Source organism: Chrysochloris asiatica, unplaced genomic scaffold (assembly GCF_000296735.1).
Source record: "Chrysochloris asiatica unplaced genomic scaffold, ChrAsi1.0 scaffold00374, whole genome shotgun sequence".
In the NCBI taxonomy this organism is placed as follows: Eukaryota; Metazoa; Chordata; class Mammalia; order Afrosoricida; family Chrysochloridae; genus Chrysochloris; species Chrysochloris asiatica.
In genome coordinates this window covers 391434-408328 of record NW_006408892.1, presented here as the reverse complement: position 1 = coordinate 408328, position 16895 = coordinate 391434, and the positions used below count along the sequence as shown (strand labels likewise).

At 48.2% G+C, this 16895-nt stretch overlaps 1 protein-coding gene across 1 annotated transcript in view; it reads left to right on the top strand.

The window, feature by feature from the left end:
* Positions 1-3527: 3527 nt before the first annotated feature.
* The window catches only part of UNC13A (unc-13 homolog A (C. elegans)), a 77890-nt gene continuing 64522 nt past the window's right edge, over positions 3528-16895 (top strand). The window contains exons 1-6 of the mRNA XM_006876325.1: positions 3528-3717; positions 10205-10234; positions 10854-10953; positions 12825-12942; positions 14900-15023; positions 15827-15900. Coding sequence (XP_006876387.1) covers positions 3528-3717; positions 10205-10234; positions 10854-10953; positions 12825-12942; positions 14900-15023; positions 15827-15900 — 636 coding nt within the window. The remainder of the gene's footprint in view (positions 3718-10204; positions 10235-10853; positions 10954-12824; positions 12943-14899; positions 15024-15826; positions 15901-16895) is intronic.

Genomic DNA, 16895 nt, shown 5'->3' with positions numbered 1-16895 from the left:
TGGTATTTTCAATAACCTCATATGCATGTGAAATTGAACAGTGAGTAAGGGAGACTGTAGAAGAATTGGTGCATTTGAGTTATGGTGTTGAAGAATATTAAAGGTTCCATGGAACAAACAAATCTGTGCTGGAAGAAGTACAACCAGAATGCTCCTAAGAAGCCAAGATGGCCAGACTTTGTCTCTCATACTTTACACATATCATCAGGAGGGACCAGTCCCTGGAGAGGACATCATGGTTGGTAAAGTGAAAGGACAGCATAAAAAGAGACTCCCAACGAGATGGATTGGCACGGTGGCAGCAACAATGGGGTCAAGTGTAGCCACAACTGTGAGAAGGAGGGTGCAGGGCCTGATGGTGTTTGATTCTATTGTACACAGGGTCTCTATGGGTTAGAATTAACTTGACAGCGCTAATAATAACAGCTAACCATACGATTGGTGGTTCAAACCCACCAGCTGCTCCTCAGAAACCCTATCCATCATCGCCATGGGTCAGAACTGACTAGACGGCACTTAAAAATAACAACACTCGACAAGTATTAATCAAGCACCTATAGTGTACCAAATACTGTTTCAGATTCTGAAGACCCAGCCATGGTCCTGATCTAGTGAAGTTAGAGTAGGAGGAATGAGGCAGGGTTGAGGGAGCTAGATGGAGATTCCAGGACTTTCTTTCTCTGAGAAAACTTCCCTGAGCCTCGACCCCCTGCAATTGCTGGGATGTCAGAAGGCAAAGAAGACTTTGCTAAACTGAAGGGAAGGGTTGCTTCAGGTGGAAGAATTTGCATCTGCAAGCAAGTGGAAGACTAGGTTCCAAAGCTTCTTACCTGTCTCAGAGCATTTTGCACTGTTCACTCAATGTTTTAAAGGCTCGGTAAATATTTGATGAATGAGTAAATCTAACAAATCAGTAAATGCACTCACAGTTTCTGCTCACTGCTTCAATCCCAGCCCTCTAATAACACAGTGGTTAAAGTACTCAGCTGTTAACCAAAAGGTCAGTAGTTCCAATGTTCTAGCTGCTCTGCTAGAGATAGATGTGACTGTCTGCTGCCACTAAGATTTACAGCCTTGGAAACCATACTGGACAGTTCTACTTTGTCCTACCGGATCACTAGAAGTCAGAATTGAAGGACTTGATGGCAGTTGGTGGCCCTCAATCCCTGGCATTCATTTGCTGCTTATAATGAACCTACCCTTGTCATCACCAATGTCTTTCTACCCCTTGTGTGTGTGTGTGTGTGTGTCTATGTGTGTCATCTCCTTTTATTAAACATGACTCAGAAGAAATCATGTTTAGGACCCACCTGACTTTGGAATTAGCTTATTAACATAAAAAAAGCTTGTTTCCAAACAGGGTCCTATCTACAGGTATAAGGGGGTAGAACTTTCCCATATCTCTTCAGGGAGCACAATTCAAACCATAACAGGTGGTTTGCCTCACAGCCAATATCAATGACAAGCTCCATTCATAGGCATAGTCCTGAGGACTTGCACCACCTCTTTAATCCTTACAACATTCATATTTTGCAGATGAGGAAAAGAGAGATCCAGGGAAGTTCCACAACTTGCCTGGTATCACAAAGCCAGAGGGCAGAGTGCCTGAATCCACAGTCTGCTCCAGGATGAGCTGAACCTCTTCTCAAATCAGTAACAGTTGCCATTTAGTCTATTCCAATTCATGGTAATCCCATGTGTGTTAGAGTAGAACTATGTCCATAGAGTTTCCAACGGCTAATTACTAGACTTTTCCTCCAAGGCACTTCTGGTTGGACTTGAGCCTCCAACCTTTCAGTTAACAATCTGGAAAGTTTACCATGTGGCCACTCAGGGACTCCTGGACCTCCTCTGAGCCCCCAGGATGTTGGAGACACTCAAGTCCCTTCTGGTACTGGGTTGAGGAATCATCTGCCATCTTCATTTACTCAGTAAACAGACATGTCATGAATTTCCCTTTATTGCAGCCATCCCCCTGTCCCTCTTTTTGGAAAACTTCATAAATCCCTATGCCCACTGCTGCCCAGTCCCTGATACCACAAAGCCTAGGGAAGGTCTACATCTGAGACTTTGCTCTCAATATTTTCATGGGAGCTCTGTTTCATCTTCAGAGTTGCAGCCTCATCCCTTTCCCCAATGTGGGCTTCACTTTTCTCCCGCACACAAATAACTTCCTCTATGAGATGTCAACAAGAGCTTGAGTTTGAATCCCTAAGCCCATCACTTCCTGGCAAGTCTCAACCTTCTTCATTCCCATTTGTCCATCTGTAGACTGGGTAGATGAATAACGACTGCCACTTAGGTTTGCTGGAACTATACAGTGTATTAAGACTGGTAGAACCTTTGGCATGCTGCCAAGCCTCACTAAGTGTGAGCCAAAGACCTTAAAATCAATGGTGGTGTTTTTATTAATGGGTATTAAAAGCCTTTTGGAAGGAGGTCCATAGGGTATTTACTGAGTGTCCACTGCATTCTTAGGCCTGAAAAGGGCTCCGGGGTGACCAGGGGCAAGAGTAGTCGCTAGGTCCAGGGGCATGGTGGGTCCAAATTCCTTGGAAGTGCTCAGTCCAGGGGCACAGGGTTCAGGACCATGGACAGCGACAGTCAGGCCTTAATAGCCTAGAGCAAGTCCTGGTGTGGGCCTGTAGGATAAGAACTGGACAGCAACTTCGGTTTGAAACGAAGGTCAGCAGTTCAAACTCACCAGTTGCTCCTTGAAAACCCTATACAGGGTTGTGGTGAGTCAGAACTGACTCGACGGCACGTAACAACAACACAGGGTTCTGGAAAGAGACAATTAAGTCAATTCTTTGATAACTATTTAAGGAGCTCCTAGTTGTGGCACTGTGGGTTAATGCGCTGGATTGCAAGATCGGAGGTTCAAGCTCACCAGTTACACCTATGAGTCGGAGCAACTCAATGGCACTTAACAAAGTGTATGCCCGACCTTGTTCTAAGTGCCACATGGTAAACAACACAGACAGAAATCCCTGATTCCTGATTCGTGGTGTAATGTTTTTACACTGAAAGCTGAATCTACATATATTCTCCCAGATGCAGTTTGCAGGACCAAGGCCCTTCACAACCAAGCCCATCTGTCTCCTGAAATGTTCCTCACCAGCACCACCTATGGAGCGCTCAAATATCCTGGAATCTATTTCTGGATTCTCTATGCCTTCCCTTCACCCCACCCCCTATCCCAAGGCCATGCTCATTTTGATCAGGGCTTTCTGGTTGCTCTGACATTCCCAGTGAGCAGGTCTGGTGGGTAGGCAGTCTTTTGATGGCTGGATGCTCCCCCACAAACAAGGCAGGTCACAGACCTGGAGCCCCAAGACAAGAAATGAGAAAAATGCTAAAGATCATAGTAATGTGATCGTTATAATAGAATTAGTGATAGTAATAATATAAATTAAAGTAATAATGATGAAGAAGAGTAGGAATAGGGGAGAAGAAGCGAGGCAAGACCAGCCAGGCCCAACTTGCTCCATTTCCCAGATTTGGAAACTGAGACCCAGCGCAGGGCCATGGCTCTGCTTGGAGGGGAGAGGGGCCAGCGAGAGCGGAGGCAGCACAGGCGACGGCTCCGGGTGACAGGGAGTGTCTGCATGGGCTCCAGGGACGCCCCCTCCCTGCCGTCGCGTCACCACGCCCGCTGTGCCCACGTTAAAAATAGTCTGATGCTTGTGACCGGGCGCCAGCGGGGGGACGGTGGAGGTGCTTCCGCCCCGGTGACCCCGATGCCGCCACTGGAAGGGACGGGAAAGGATGACTAAGATGATGGTGATGGAGACTCAATGACTCGGGGGTGGGGGTGGGGAGGTGGGTTACAGTCTTGGTGGACTGAAGGGGGGATTCCTCTCCTTCTCCAAGCCCCTTCCTCCAAAGAGACCACGAATCCCTAGGCTTCCTGCCTCCTCCTTCACTAGTCCCCTCCCCCACCATGAGCCACCTCCCACTCACAGCCTTTCTTCCCCAACCCTTCCCTTTTCTGAGTCCCCTTACCTTAACCTCCTCCCGGACCTGAGTTCCACCTCCAATACCTCCCCTGAGTTCCCTACCCCCAGAGCCCCTCTCCCTTCCTGAGTCCCATGACCCACTCATCCCCTCCTGTTCACCTCCCAGCTCAGAGCTCCCTGGTTCCCCTCCCCTGTCTGAGTTCTCACCCCCTCAGTCTCTCTACCCCCCACCCCAAGGTCCCCAGTGGTGCACAAACATTTTGTTTGTAGTCCCCCAGGACTCTCTGAAGGGGACTGAGGGCTTGAGCCCTGGCCTTAGTTCTCAAGGGTTCCAGCCCTCTACAAAACCCCAGTGCCTCCAGCTCCCCAAACTGAATTCCCCCAGAAAAGCAGAGAGCAGTGAGTGGTCAGGAGCTGAACTAGGAGGCCAAGGTGGTAGTGTGGGGAAGAGCAGGGAAGGGAAGAGAGGAGGGAGACAGAGACAGAGACTGGAAGATGAGGAAGAGAGACAGAACAGAAAGGAGAGGGAAGCAGGGCGAGACTCCGGGAAAGGACTATTGGTCTTTTGCTGAGCTCCAGAGCCTTGTCTGTTAAATGGGGTCCAGGGTCTAGATGCCCCTACACACTGTCACCACTCCTCATCTGACCCAAAGTGGGGCCCAGCACCTTGTTACTTCTAGGACCCTTCACTTTCTTCCCCCAACTCTTTTTGGTTTGACCACCTAGTAGGAATCTCTGTTTCTGTCTCAATCTTTCAGATCCCTGTCCTTCTGTCTCAGTGTCTGTTTTTAACTCTTGTTGTTAAGTGCCTTCGAGTCGATTCTGACCCATAGCGACCCTGTATAGGGTTTCCAAGGAGCAGCTGGTGAGCTTGAACCGTTGACCTTGCAGTTCAAACAGCTTTGCATTCTGGCACATTAACCCACAGCACCACATCACTCTATATCCTGTTATTTACAACCTCTTTTCTTCGTCTTTTCATTTTTCTTTCTCTTCCTGTCTCTGTCTTTCCCCCATTTTCCCTCCCCACCCTGATTCCCCACTTTCAACCCCTTCAGATCCTCTAATCCTCAAACTGGCTCTTTCCAGAAGGGGGCCTGGGGTTCCTGCTGGACAAATCTGAGGTCTGGGAAGGGAAAGGCTGAGGCAGACAATCCCCGCCCACCCCCAGACCCCAAACACACACTCTGTGGCCAGAGACAGCATCCTGACTACCCAAAACCCAGGACCCTGAGCCTCCCTTGGCTTAGTGGTGAGGGACTAGGTGGGTGAGCTCCTCACAGGCAGTGTGGGCTGAGGGTGGGCAAGAGGACCACAAAGGGCAGGAGCTGAGCATGATTTCATGAGCTTAGAGTGGGAAGGTAAGGAAGACAGGCCAAAGTGACTGATGGGGTAGGAGAAAGACACAACGAGAGATATAGGGAGAGGGAGAGAAAGAGAGAATACCAGTTGCAAAAAAACCACACAAACACACACACACACACAAACAGGAGACAGAGCAAGTCAGAGACAGAATGAGACAGAGGTGGAGGTTCTGAGAGGGAGGTTAACTTTGTCCAGGATCAGACAGCACCAGGATTTGAACCCTGCTCACCCTGGCTCCATGCTGAACTGGTGCCTAGACAAGGACATCCACTTCCTAAATCAAAGCCTGGGTCAGTAGTCTTGTGGTGAGCTGAATGCATAGTTCATTCTCCTGTAAAATCTGGGTGAGTTTTTTTATGTGAACTGGCTCTGGCATAGGAAGAAGCTCTGTAGCTCTGGGGAGCTATGCTAATGCCTCTACATCACCATCCCCCTATCTGTCTGCAAATCGGAAATCAACAGTCTTTACTGACTTGTGTTTGGCAGCTGCCCTGCATCTAACCACCTCCATGGGGATTCTCTCATCCATTCAAGGGCTTCTGTGAGACAGAAGTTTAAATGATGGGGACAGAGATATGAGCCAAAGATGGGAGGCTACTGCAGCCCAAGAAAAGGCTGAACTTAACTCTCAGAAGAGGAGAAAGGATGGGCACTAAATTCCCTTTCTAGGAATCTAGCTTGCACCTATTCTGAAGAGATATTGAAAAACATGAAAGTCCAGAACAGAATGCAGAAGGCTAGCAGCTGTTGGGGGAAAGAAATAATGGGCATGAACATGTAAGGGCTCATGTAAGAAAGAATGAGTGGTCTTGCTTGCATTTTGGAGGGAGAGTGAGGGCTAGGTAAATGGAGTTTTATTTTCATTGCATGAGGGGACTTCAAAAAGTTCGTGGAAAATGAAAAGAAAAGACAATGGAATTTTACCCCAGCATTCATAGCAAAGGTCGAAAAACAAAACACAGCAAATACTGATAAGGTGTGGAGAGATAGGTACCCTCCTAACTGTTGTTGGGACTGTAAAATGGTGCAGTCTTTAAAAAGTTAGAAATAGAAATCCCATGTTGCTTTTAAGTGCCACTGAGTCAATTCCAACTTTCAGCAACCCTGTTTCCAAGGAGTGGCTGGTAGGTTTGAACTGCTGACCTATGCTGATCCGACAGTGCCACACCAGGACTCCCAACAGTCCCAGTACTTGGACTATATCCTAGAGAAATAAGAGCCTCTGCATTAATAGGTACATACGCACCTATGTTCATCAAGCACTATTTACAATAGTAAAAAGATGGAAACAAACTATGTGTCCATCAACAGGAGAATGGATAAACAAACAATGGTAAATAAGCACAATTGAACACTACACATTGTTTAAGAATAACTGGGAATCTTTGTAACACCTCATAACGTGGATGAATCTGGAGGCCAGTATGCTGAAATTAGGCAATCACAAAAGGACAAATATTGCATGAGCCCACGATTGTAATGGTGTTGGAGGAGAATACTGAAAGTGCCATGGGCTGCCAAAAGAACCAATAGATCCGTTTTGAAAGAAGTGCAGCCAGAGTGCTCCTTGGAGGCCAAGATGGCCAAACTTCGTCTTTCATACTTCTGACGTATTATCAGGAGGGACCAGTCGCTGGAGAAGGATATCATGTTTGGTAAGGTGGAGGGTCAGAGAAAAAGAGGAAGACCCTCAACGAGACGGGTCAGAGAAAAAGAGGAAGACCCTCAACGAGACGGACTGGCCAAATGGCAGCATCGATGGACTCAAGCATGGCTACAGTAGTGAGGTTGGCCCAGGATCAGGCACTGTTTTGTTCTGCTGTGCATAGGGTCACTATGAGCCGGTACTGACTCGATGGCACCTAATAACAACAACAACAACGATTGTAAAAAAGCGAGAAGACAAATTTTCACAATAAAAGAAAAAGTCCTGGTGTGGTACTGCAGGATAAGACATTGGACCGCATGGTCGGTTTGAACTGCAACATTGGCAGTTCAAACCCACCAGCTACTCCTCAGAAACTCTATACAGGGTTGCTATGAGTTGGAACAGACTTGACAGCATTTAACAACAATAGGGGTAGGAGAGGAAATTACTGACTAGAAGGTAGACACATGTTAACTTAGGTGAAGGAGGAAAAAAAAATGATAGCAAATGAAATTTCTAAAATGTAAAAAAGATAAATGGAATCTTTCTATGAGTTTTTTGAAGCCCTCTCACATACTTTTATACACAGATTGTTGTTAGTAAGTATCGCTGAATTGGTTCCAACTCATAGCAACCTTTTAGGGTTTCTGAAGAGCAGCTGGTGGGTTTGAACTGCTGACCTCATGGTTTGCAGTTCACTGCTGCATCTTACAGCGCCACACCAGGATAAAAACAAAAAGGGATGTCTGCAAAGCGCAATAAAGTGAAGCACGAAGGCGTGCCTATGTGCAGGTTGTTGTTGTTGTTGTGAAGTGCTGTCTAGTCAGTTTCAACTCATAGCGACCCTATATAGTGTTTCTGAAGAGCAGCTGATGAATTTGAACCGCTGACCTTGCAGTTCAAATCAACCTTGAAGCCACACTAAGTAGGTACAACGTGTTTAATTGTCCTTCACTTTCTCATGGTTTTTACAAATTGAAGATTTATGACTGTCCTGTGTGGAATGAGCCTATTGGTGTCAATTTTCCAATAGCATGTGTTCATTTCGTGTCTCTGTGTTACATTTTGGTAATTCTTGCAATATTTCAAACTTTTTCATAATATTGTCGCACACATAATAGACTATAGTCTATTGCAGGGGTGGGGAACGTCCGGCCTGCGGGTCACCTAACACCCATGAAATCATTTGGTCTGGCCTTGTCAAGGCAATCTCAGTTCCAGCCATCACATTGCTGTTGTTATGTGCCGTCGAGTAGGTTCTGACTCCTAGTGACCCTGTATAGGGTTTCTGAGGAGTAGCTAGTGAGTTTGAACTGCCAACTTTGAGGTTCAAACTGATCTTGCAGTCCAGTGCATTATCGTGCAGTGCCACACCAGGACTCCATTCATTAGGGGTGAGTTAATTAAATGATTGATCAAATATAGCAGGCTAATTTTTAAGTTGATAATTTTGCATGCTCCGCGGGAGAAAGATGAGGCTTTCTACTCCCGTAAAGATTTACACCCTCGGAAACCCTGTACAGGGTCGCTATGGGTCGGAACCGACTCGACGGCACTTAACAACAACAACAACAAATTTTGCATGGTCTGCAAATGATGTTAAAATTTTGGCAGAAAAAAAGGTCTCCCCACCCCTGGTCTAATGTAAACATCGCTTTTATATGTACTGGGAAACCAAAAACTCCATATTACTTTCTTTACTGAAATATTTGTTTTATTACAGTGGTCTGGAACCAAACCTTCAATATCTCTAAAGTATGCCTGGATTTTGGATTTTGGCAAATGGATATAGGAACCTCTGAGGGGTGCAAGTGGTAAAGACACTAAGCTGCTAACTGAAAATTTGGTGGTTTGAGTCCCCCCAGAGGTACCTCTGAAGAAAGGCCTGGTAATCGATTTCCAAAAAACCAAATATTGAAAACTTCTGGTGGTGATGGTGTGTCATTGAGACGGTCCCAACACATACCAACCCTAGGTAGGGTTTCCGAGGCTGTAAATCTTTATTGAAAACCCTTTGGAGAACACAAATGGATTTCAGGGTCAACTCAATTACAATAGGTTTGTTTTTTTTGGTTTTAAAGTAGGCATATTTTACTCACACAAAGAAATTTAATTTGCAAAGGAAAGAGAGTTTTAGTTTGCAAAGGTAAAAGAGAGGAGCAAGAGAAGGGTGGCAATGGTCTGGTTTGGGACAAAGTTGGATGGGGGTGGAGAGAATGAGTGGTGGAAAAAGATGTTGGGGAAAGCCTCAGGTTCCAGGACATTGGACATGGAAAATGGTATCTTGTGGGGAAAGCCAGTAAAGATTGCAATTGCTTGTAGCCCCTTGTGGGCTATGGGAACTTGTACAACATGACAGGAGTGGACTACATGGGTTCCATCTGCCACAGGAAAGTGGGATCTCCCTCAGTCTTCCAGCCCAGACTGAATGTCTTCATGTGTATATTAGCGGCAGCTCTCCAGACTGGTCTGTCCCACCTCACTTAACCTCCTTTGAGTCTTGGACCCCAAACCCTGGAAGTGTTTGGTAGAAGGACAGATTGAGATGAACAACTGGGGGAGAAGTCTCTAGTCTGATAGGGTCACAGGATCATCTCTTTCACCCTCCTCCTCCTCTTTAACTCTCCTCCCGTCTCTGGCAATCCTGGAGGACTTCCTGTGGGAGGCCTCTCCTGCCACCTGTCCTAGCTCCTTCTTTTGAATCTTATTCAATTGTGGGTGGAGACACTGCTGGGTGAGGAGCCTTTGGGAGAATTTGATGGGGATAGTGGAGGGTGGAGAAAGGGTGAGGATGGCCCTCAGCATCCACATTTTCTTCAACCTCTAGATCTGCCTGTGCTAAACTGTCTGATGGCTTCTTTCTCTCTCCCTGTCATCCCTCCCTCCCTCCTCTCCTTCTTGACTCTCCTCCTCTCCTGTCTCTATCCTCTGTTTTGGAATGGATTTGTCTTTATCTTGATTTCTCTCTGTCTTGTCTCTCTCTTCCTTTCTCTGTTTTTATGAGCTCTGTCTTTCTCTCTGCCTTTCTCTTTGTGTCTCTCTCCTCTCTCTGTCTCTTGTTATGTGTTATTCATGGTGTGTCTCTCTGTGTCTCTTCTCACCTCTCTCCCTATCTCTGTCTCTCTCCTCTCTGTCTCTCTTGTTATGTCTGTATTTTGGTATGTTTCTCTGTCTTTCTCTGCTCCCCATCTCTCTTCCCCTCTCCCTTCCCTATCTCTGTCTCTCTTCACAGTCAAAAAAGCCAAGTTCGATGGTGCCCAAGGTAAGTGACCTTTCTTACTCCCCTGTCCTTTAATGTCTGTCTGTGCATCTCTTAGAGAAAGTGGGAAGGGGATCTGAGCAAGTGATAGGGGGCTTGGGTTTTATGTCTGTTGAGCATCAGAGGGGAATTTGAGGGATTAAATTGGAGAAGGGGCAGATCTCAGTCTGGGTTCCCCTACCCCCAGAGTGTGTGAGTTTCTTCAGACTCTCACCAGGAGACTCCTGAGACCATGGTCCTTCCCAGGGTCCTAAGAAGCAGGGCAGGTACTCTTCTATAGTGGCTAAAGATGAGGAAAGTGAGGTCCAGGTCAGTTCATTTTGTTACCCTTTCTGTGGCCTCAGTTTCCCAGCTGAAAACCAAGCTGACTGTTATTTCTGACCAGCAGAATTAAGCACCCTATAATTCCCTTTTCCTGCTCCTGGGCTCTTTCCTTGTTCTAGGGTGGGGGCTCTCTTAGGGGGACTAAGGGAATGGCCTGGGAGGCACATTGTTATGGCAGACCTGGGATGCCCCTAATCCCTGGACCTGCGGGACCTAGCAGGGTGTGCTGAGTTTGGGAAGGGGCATCCAAGGGTCCCTGAGGTCCACATTATCTCTGACCCTGCTCTCAACACCACAGAGAAATTCAACACCTACGTGACCTTGAAGGTGCAGAATGTCAAGAGCACAACCATTGCTGTCCGGGGCAGCCAGCCCAGCTGGGAGCAGGACTTCATGTTGTAAGTCTACTGGGCAGGCCTGGATCATCTGGGGCTCCTCTCCCTCTGCCCTGAATCCAACCACTTCCCCCATCTCCGAGGCCTCCAGCCAAGTCCTTCTGTGCCAACCACCTCCCGCAATCTGTTCTCTGCCAGGCAGCCAGGGGGATATTTTTAAAACTGCAAATCATATCCTGTTGCTCCCAAGTTCCAAGCTTGTCCGTGGACCTCGGAACAAAGCCTGCTCTCCTCCCATGGCCCCTGCTATCTCCCTCCCACCAACATCTCCTTCCATGGCCCCCTGACTCACTGGCCCAGACTCAAGCACCTCTGCACTTCCCTCCAATGTGGCCCCAGGCCCTTTGCACATGCTCATCTTGTTCCTCAACTGGCTCCTTCTTGTCCTTGGGTCTCAGCTTATGACATCTCCTCAAGGACCACCACCCCAATGCTGTGATTTTAGAGTCTCACATTTTTTCCAGGCCTCCCCAGCACTTGTTGTTGGAGTCATTTATGAACTTTTTGGATACTTTCTGTACTCCACCCCTGGACTCTTGAGTTCCAAGGGGTGGGGGTGGGGAATCAGGTCTGTCTCAGTCCCTGCAGTGACCCTCTTTCCAAACACATGGTCTGGCACATTGTAGTCAGGATTTAATATGGGTGCCCTGAGCCTTTATTAGGAGCCCCGGTGGTTCTGTAAGATAAGCACCGGGCTGTAACCATTAGGTCAACCATTCAAACCCAGTGGGAGAAAGATGAGGCTGTGTGCTCCTATAAACCCTTACAGGATCACAATGAATTGGGAACAACTTAAAGGCAGTAGGTTTGGTTTTGGAGCCTTTATTGAGTTAAGGATTTGTTGAATCACTGAATTCATAAATAACCTGGACTCAGCCCCCGCCTAGAGTCCCCCAGAACCTCATCTCCTCCTACTTACAAAACAACCACACACCCCGTCTACTCCGATGATGGGAACAACTTGTGCTGGATTCTGTTCTAATGCTCTGCACACATTGATTGATTGAGTCGGTTCTACCACTACCCTGCAAGTATATTGCTCTCATCATCCCCATTTTACAGATGAGGAAACAGAGGTGCAGAGAGGCAGAGCCAACTGCTCAATGTCAACCAGCCTGTAAGTGGGCTGGCTGGGATTTGGACCCTGGCCATTCCCTGAGCAAGGCCTGGCTGGGAAAAGTCACGGGTGGAGGCCAGCAGAGGATCCAAAATCAGAGTCCTGGGGTACAGGAACATTCCTGAGGAGAAAAGAAAAAAAGAGTTGGGCTCCCAGTTCTAAAGGTGATGTAAAGAGGAATGACAGCATGGTCCCCAACTCACTGAGAGCCAGCTACTGACTGGCCAAGTCACAGTCCACAGAAGACCCAAAGAGAACATTCCTTAGAACTCCTGACAAATTGATTCAGCCAGTGAATTGGACATTCACCAAGAGTTTCCCTTCAAATCCTGAGATCTCTGGGGTGGATCCTGCAGGGGAACATGCTTAGAGACGGGATCATGTATGTATAAGAGGATATCCCCTTGTGATTGGAGAGATAGGACACCAGAAAGGACAAGACACCCTGAATACCTTTATTCTGGGGTAATAAGGAGCCAGAGTGTGTTTGAATCTCTTGCTAGCCCAACATTGCAAGTCTAAGTGCATAAAGAAGGGTAAATTGGTAAATTGGGAGTGCAGAAGACAAGTGGCATTCTGGTTCTGCTGTGAGATGCTGAGCTAGTAACATCCTCCTCTGGGCCTCGGTTTCCCTTCTGCGAAATCTCCTAGCTTGACTAGGAGAGAATTCAAATCTGTGTACTTTGTTCTTCAGGCAAGTGAACTAACCTCTCTGAGCCTACATCCCTTTACTTGTGTCCCTCCCCTCTCTCCACAGTGAGATTAACCGCCTGGACTTGGGTCTGACTGTGGAGGTGTGGAACAAGGGGCTTATCTGGGACACAATGGTGGGCACCGTGTGGATCCCCCTGCGGACCATCCGCCAGTCTAATGAGGTAAGTGGTAGGCCAAGGGTGGGAAGGAGGAAGGCCTGGGGCCTCAGCAAAACCAACGTTTATCTCCCATCTCACAGTAACCTCTGAATAGTCATCAGGGGCTGCTATAGCATCTCCAAAATCCCCAGAGTCTAGGCTCCTTCCATCTAGTTGCTCTGCTTCTACCTAATAGGGCAAGATGACTGCGGAGACATACCATTGCATCTGCATTCCAGCCATGGGAGAGCAAGATAACAAGGGAGAGAGCTTCTCCCCCTATTTAAGCTACTCATGTCACTTCCTTCACATCCAATTGGCCAGTTTAGCCATATGGCCCCACTTAGCTGCAAGGGAGTCTGGGAAATGGAGTCTTAAGTTGTGCGCCCATTGCCCAGTTATATATGTGCTACTATTGTGGCGCTTGGGTTAATGCGCCAGACTGTAAAGCTGTTTGAACTAGAAGGTCGGTGGTTCAAGCTCACTAGCTGCTCCTTGGAAACCCTATACAGGGTCGCTATGGGTCGGAACCAACTCGATGGCACTTAACAACAACAAATAAAAGAAAAGAAATGGTGGGCACTAGTATTTGTACCTCAGGTGGGCACGATGGAAGGTCACACCAACCATGAGGAAAGAGGTAGACAAGAACCTGGGCCTCTTAGCCCTCCTGAATGGCCTTGTCTATTAATCTCCTTCCTGTCCCCATAGTCCAGCCCCTACTCTAACCTCCTGCCTGACATCAGTCCACTCCCCTGCCACTCATCCCCTCCCAGGGGCAGACCCCCCACTTTACCTACTGCCATCAAGTCAATTTTGACTCATAGTGACCCTATATAGGGTTTCCAAGGCTGTAAATCTTTACAAGAGCAGAAAACTTCATTTTTCTCCCAAGGAGTGGCAAGTGGGTTTGAACCACCTACCTTGCAGTTAGCAGTCCAGTGCTTCTCCTACGGCGCCATCAAGCAGGATCTCATTTCCTGAGGTGTCTCTCCTGACTTCCCTTGAAGAAGAAAACCCAACTTCCAGTGTACACAGGACCATACCTGTCCACTACGATGGTCTTATCTCCCTCCACCACTCACAGGCCCAAGGATGACCTCGGAATCTTCCTTCCCCTTTGCTGCTGCCTCAGTGCTACTGTCCTCCCTTTACTGCCCTCTAGGTCCCTGCTCCGATGCCCCCTACTCCAGGAAGCCTTTTCTATCACAGTGGGTTCCCCAGCCCTCCTTTACCCTTCTGACCCCACGGGACTGGAGATGTCTGTGTCCCATCTGTCCGTTTCTTAAGCATCTCAGCACCCACACCACAGGCCAAGCAGTGGAGACACCAGAGAAGGGTTATCAATGAATGAATGAATGAAGAGGGGGGAAATTGGTTTAATGATCTATTCAAGTGAGTCTAAAAAGAAGTCTTGAGGGGGACCCAAAGTTTCCTCAAAAGCTCTTAAGTGGGAGGAAAACTCCCATGTAGGAGACCCCAGACCATCACCCTACCCCCCACACTCTTTCTGCAGCTTCAGAAAAGAGATTCCACAGAAAACCATTCTTATTTAATAGACTAAGATACTGAGGTCAGAGGAGACCCCACTTCCTCAAGGGCTCACATCCCTAAACCAGGGGCCACTGGTTCTCAAAAGGGTATTGGCTTACTCATTTGGGGGTATTTCTGATGGTGGATGGATCAGAATTGTCATCTGAAATCAGCACTCCCTCCTCAGGCATGGGGAGCTGGCATACAAGGCTGGAACTGCCTTTGCCTGGCTCTCTGTAGTTCTCCGGGTTCCTCAGACCCACCGTGTGACCCTTGAATGGGGATCCCTGCCTCTGAGCCTCAGTTTTGTTATCTGTAAAGTTGAGGTGTAACCACTGCCCTCAGGGAGGGGCAAGATGGAGTGAGGTGGATATCTTATGTGAAAGGAGGGAGACTACCAGTTGGGACCCTGAATCCTTCAACCGTCCCCACCCCACCCCACCAACAGGAGGGTCCTGGAGAGTGGCTGACACTGGACTCCCAGGTCATCATGACGGACAATGAGATTTGTGGCACCAAAGACCCCACTTTCCACCGAATTCTCCTCGACACCCGCTTCGAGTTACCTTTAGGTGAGTGTGGCACTTGAGCCCCTTGCCCAGCCCTGCCCCTACTCCTTGGGCTGGCCCAGTGAGTTCTGGAGAATAGCTGGACCCAAGTGGAGAAGGCTGAGCTTTCATTCTGCAGATAAGGGACCCACTCCCCAAAGGAGAGTTTCCTGGTTTGCAGTGGTCAGCTGGTCACATGACTGCTGGGTGCAGAGCATGTCTCAGGTCTGTCTGTGCTGGAGGGCATGGATCAGTAGGGGGAACCATGAGGCTCAAGTCTGAGCTATGCAGGAACCAGCCTGGTGAGGCCTTAGACTGCGCAAGTGCGTTCAGGCAGCAGAGAATGAGCATGACTGAGAGACAGAGGCATAGGAAAACAGAGACAAAGGTAGAACGACACAGGGAGAAACCGAAAAACAGAAGTAGAGGGGAAAAGAAGTAAGATAAAATGGCATAGACATTGAGAGAAAAGCAGAGACATATGGAGAAAAGCAGACAGCAGAGAATCTGAGAGAGAGAGAGACAAGAGCCCTACCTACCTAACCTCCAGGCAGCCCTTGTCTCTCCATAATGTCCTTCCAAGATTCCTGATTCTTCCACCCAGGGAGATGTGAGGACACATCTCCCCCTGGAGGTTGGGTGGGGAGGGTGCAATGTCCTCTCCTCCCCTCCTCCACTCACTGGAGACCAGCCCACCCACACCCACTGAGACTTTGCTAAAGACCCCAGAGGTCTGATGAGAGCCCCATAGGTAGGCACAGGAAGCTGCGGAAGGCTAGTGGGCAAAGCCAAGCTTCCCAGCTCACAGGCCCTGGCTCTACTTCCAGACATCCCGGAGGAGGAGGCACGCTATTGGGCCAAGAAGCTGGAGCAGCTGAATGCCATGCGAGACCAGGATGAGGTGAGCATTTGGGGCAGGGGGACTTTTTCTTCCTTGCCTCCCCTGTCTCTGTTTGCCTCCTCATAGTCTGTCTCTCTCTCTGTTGCTCTCTGGGCTTGTCTTTCTCTACCTCTATGTCTCTCTTTGTAACCTGATTAGATCAGTGTTCTGTGTGGTCCAGTCTCAAAGCAATTCCAGGTTCCCAGAAGCACACTGTCCACCAACCATCTCACAATTTCCGACACCTGAAACTCTGCCTTTGCCAAATGCTCTTCAGGGGACACATAGTTTCTGGAAGCACTCCTTACACCCTCTCTGTGCCCATATACCCTTCAGGTTCTCAAGTGACACTCTTGTTGTTAAGTGCTGTCCAGTCGGTTCCAACTCATAGTGACCCTGTAGAGTGATTCCTGGGAGTGACTGGTGGGTTTGAACAGCTGACCTTGCAGGTTAGTTATCCTACAGCACCACACCAGGACTCCATGTGACGCTCTTCTTGTTGCTAAATGCCCTTGAGTTGCTTCCAACTCATAGTGATGCTGTATAGGGTTTCCAAGGAGCGACTGGTAAGTTTGAACTGACGACCATGTGGTTCAAAATGACTTTGTGGTCCAGAGCTTACCCTACACTGAGTGCCACATCATGCCTCCAAGTGGCCGACTAGCTTTCCTCAAAGTCCTCCCTCTCGCTAGTCCTAGCTCTTGTGCCTCATTTTCTTCCATGCCATCCCCTTTCTTCTTGCCTCTGCATCATCACAGTGCGAAGTCCCAGCGTAACCCTGGAAGACAGTCTTCAGAGAGTGAGAGCAGGAAAGAAATAGGAGCAAGGCCAGAACATTTTTTAGTGGTAGGTGGAGGGCAAAGGAGCAACCAAACCAAATCAAATTAGTTGCCATCGAGTTGACCCTTACTCACGGTGACCCCATGTGTGTCAGAATAGAGTTCCACAGAGTTTGCAATGGCTGGTGTTTGGAGGAGGGCCTTTCCTCTGAGATGTCAAATCTCCAACTGAGCACA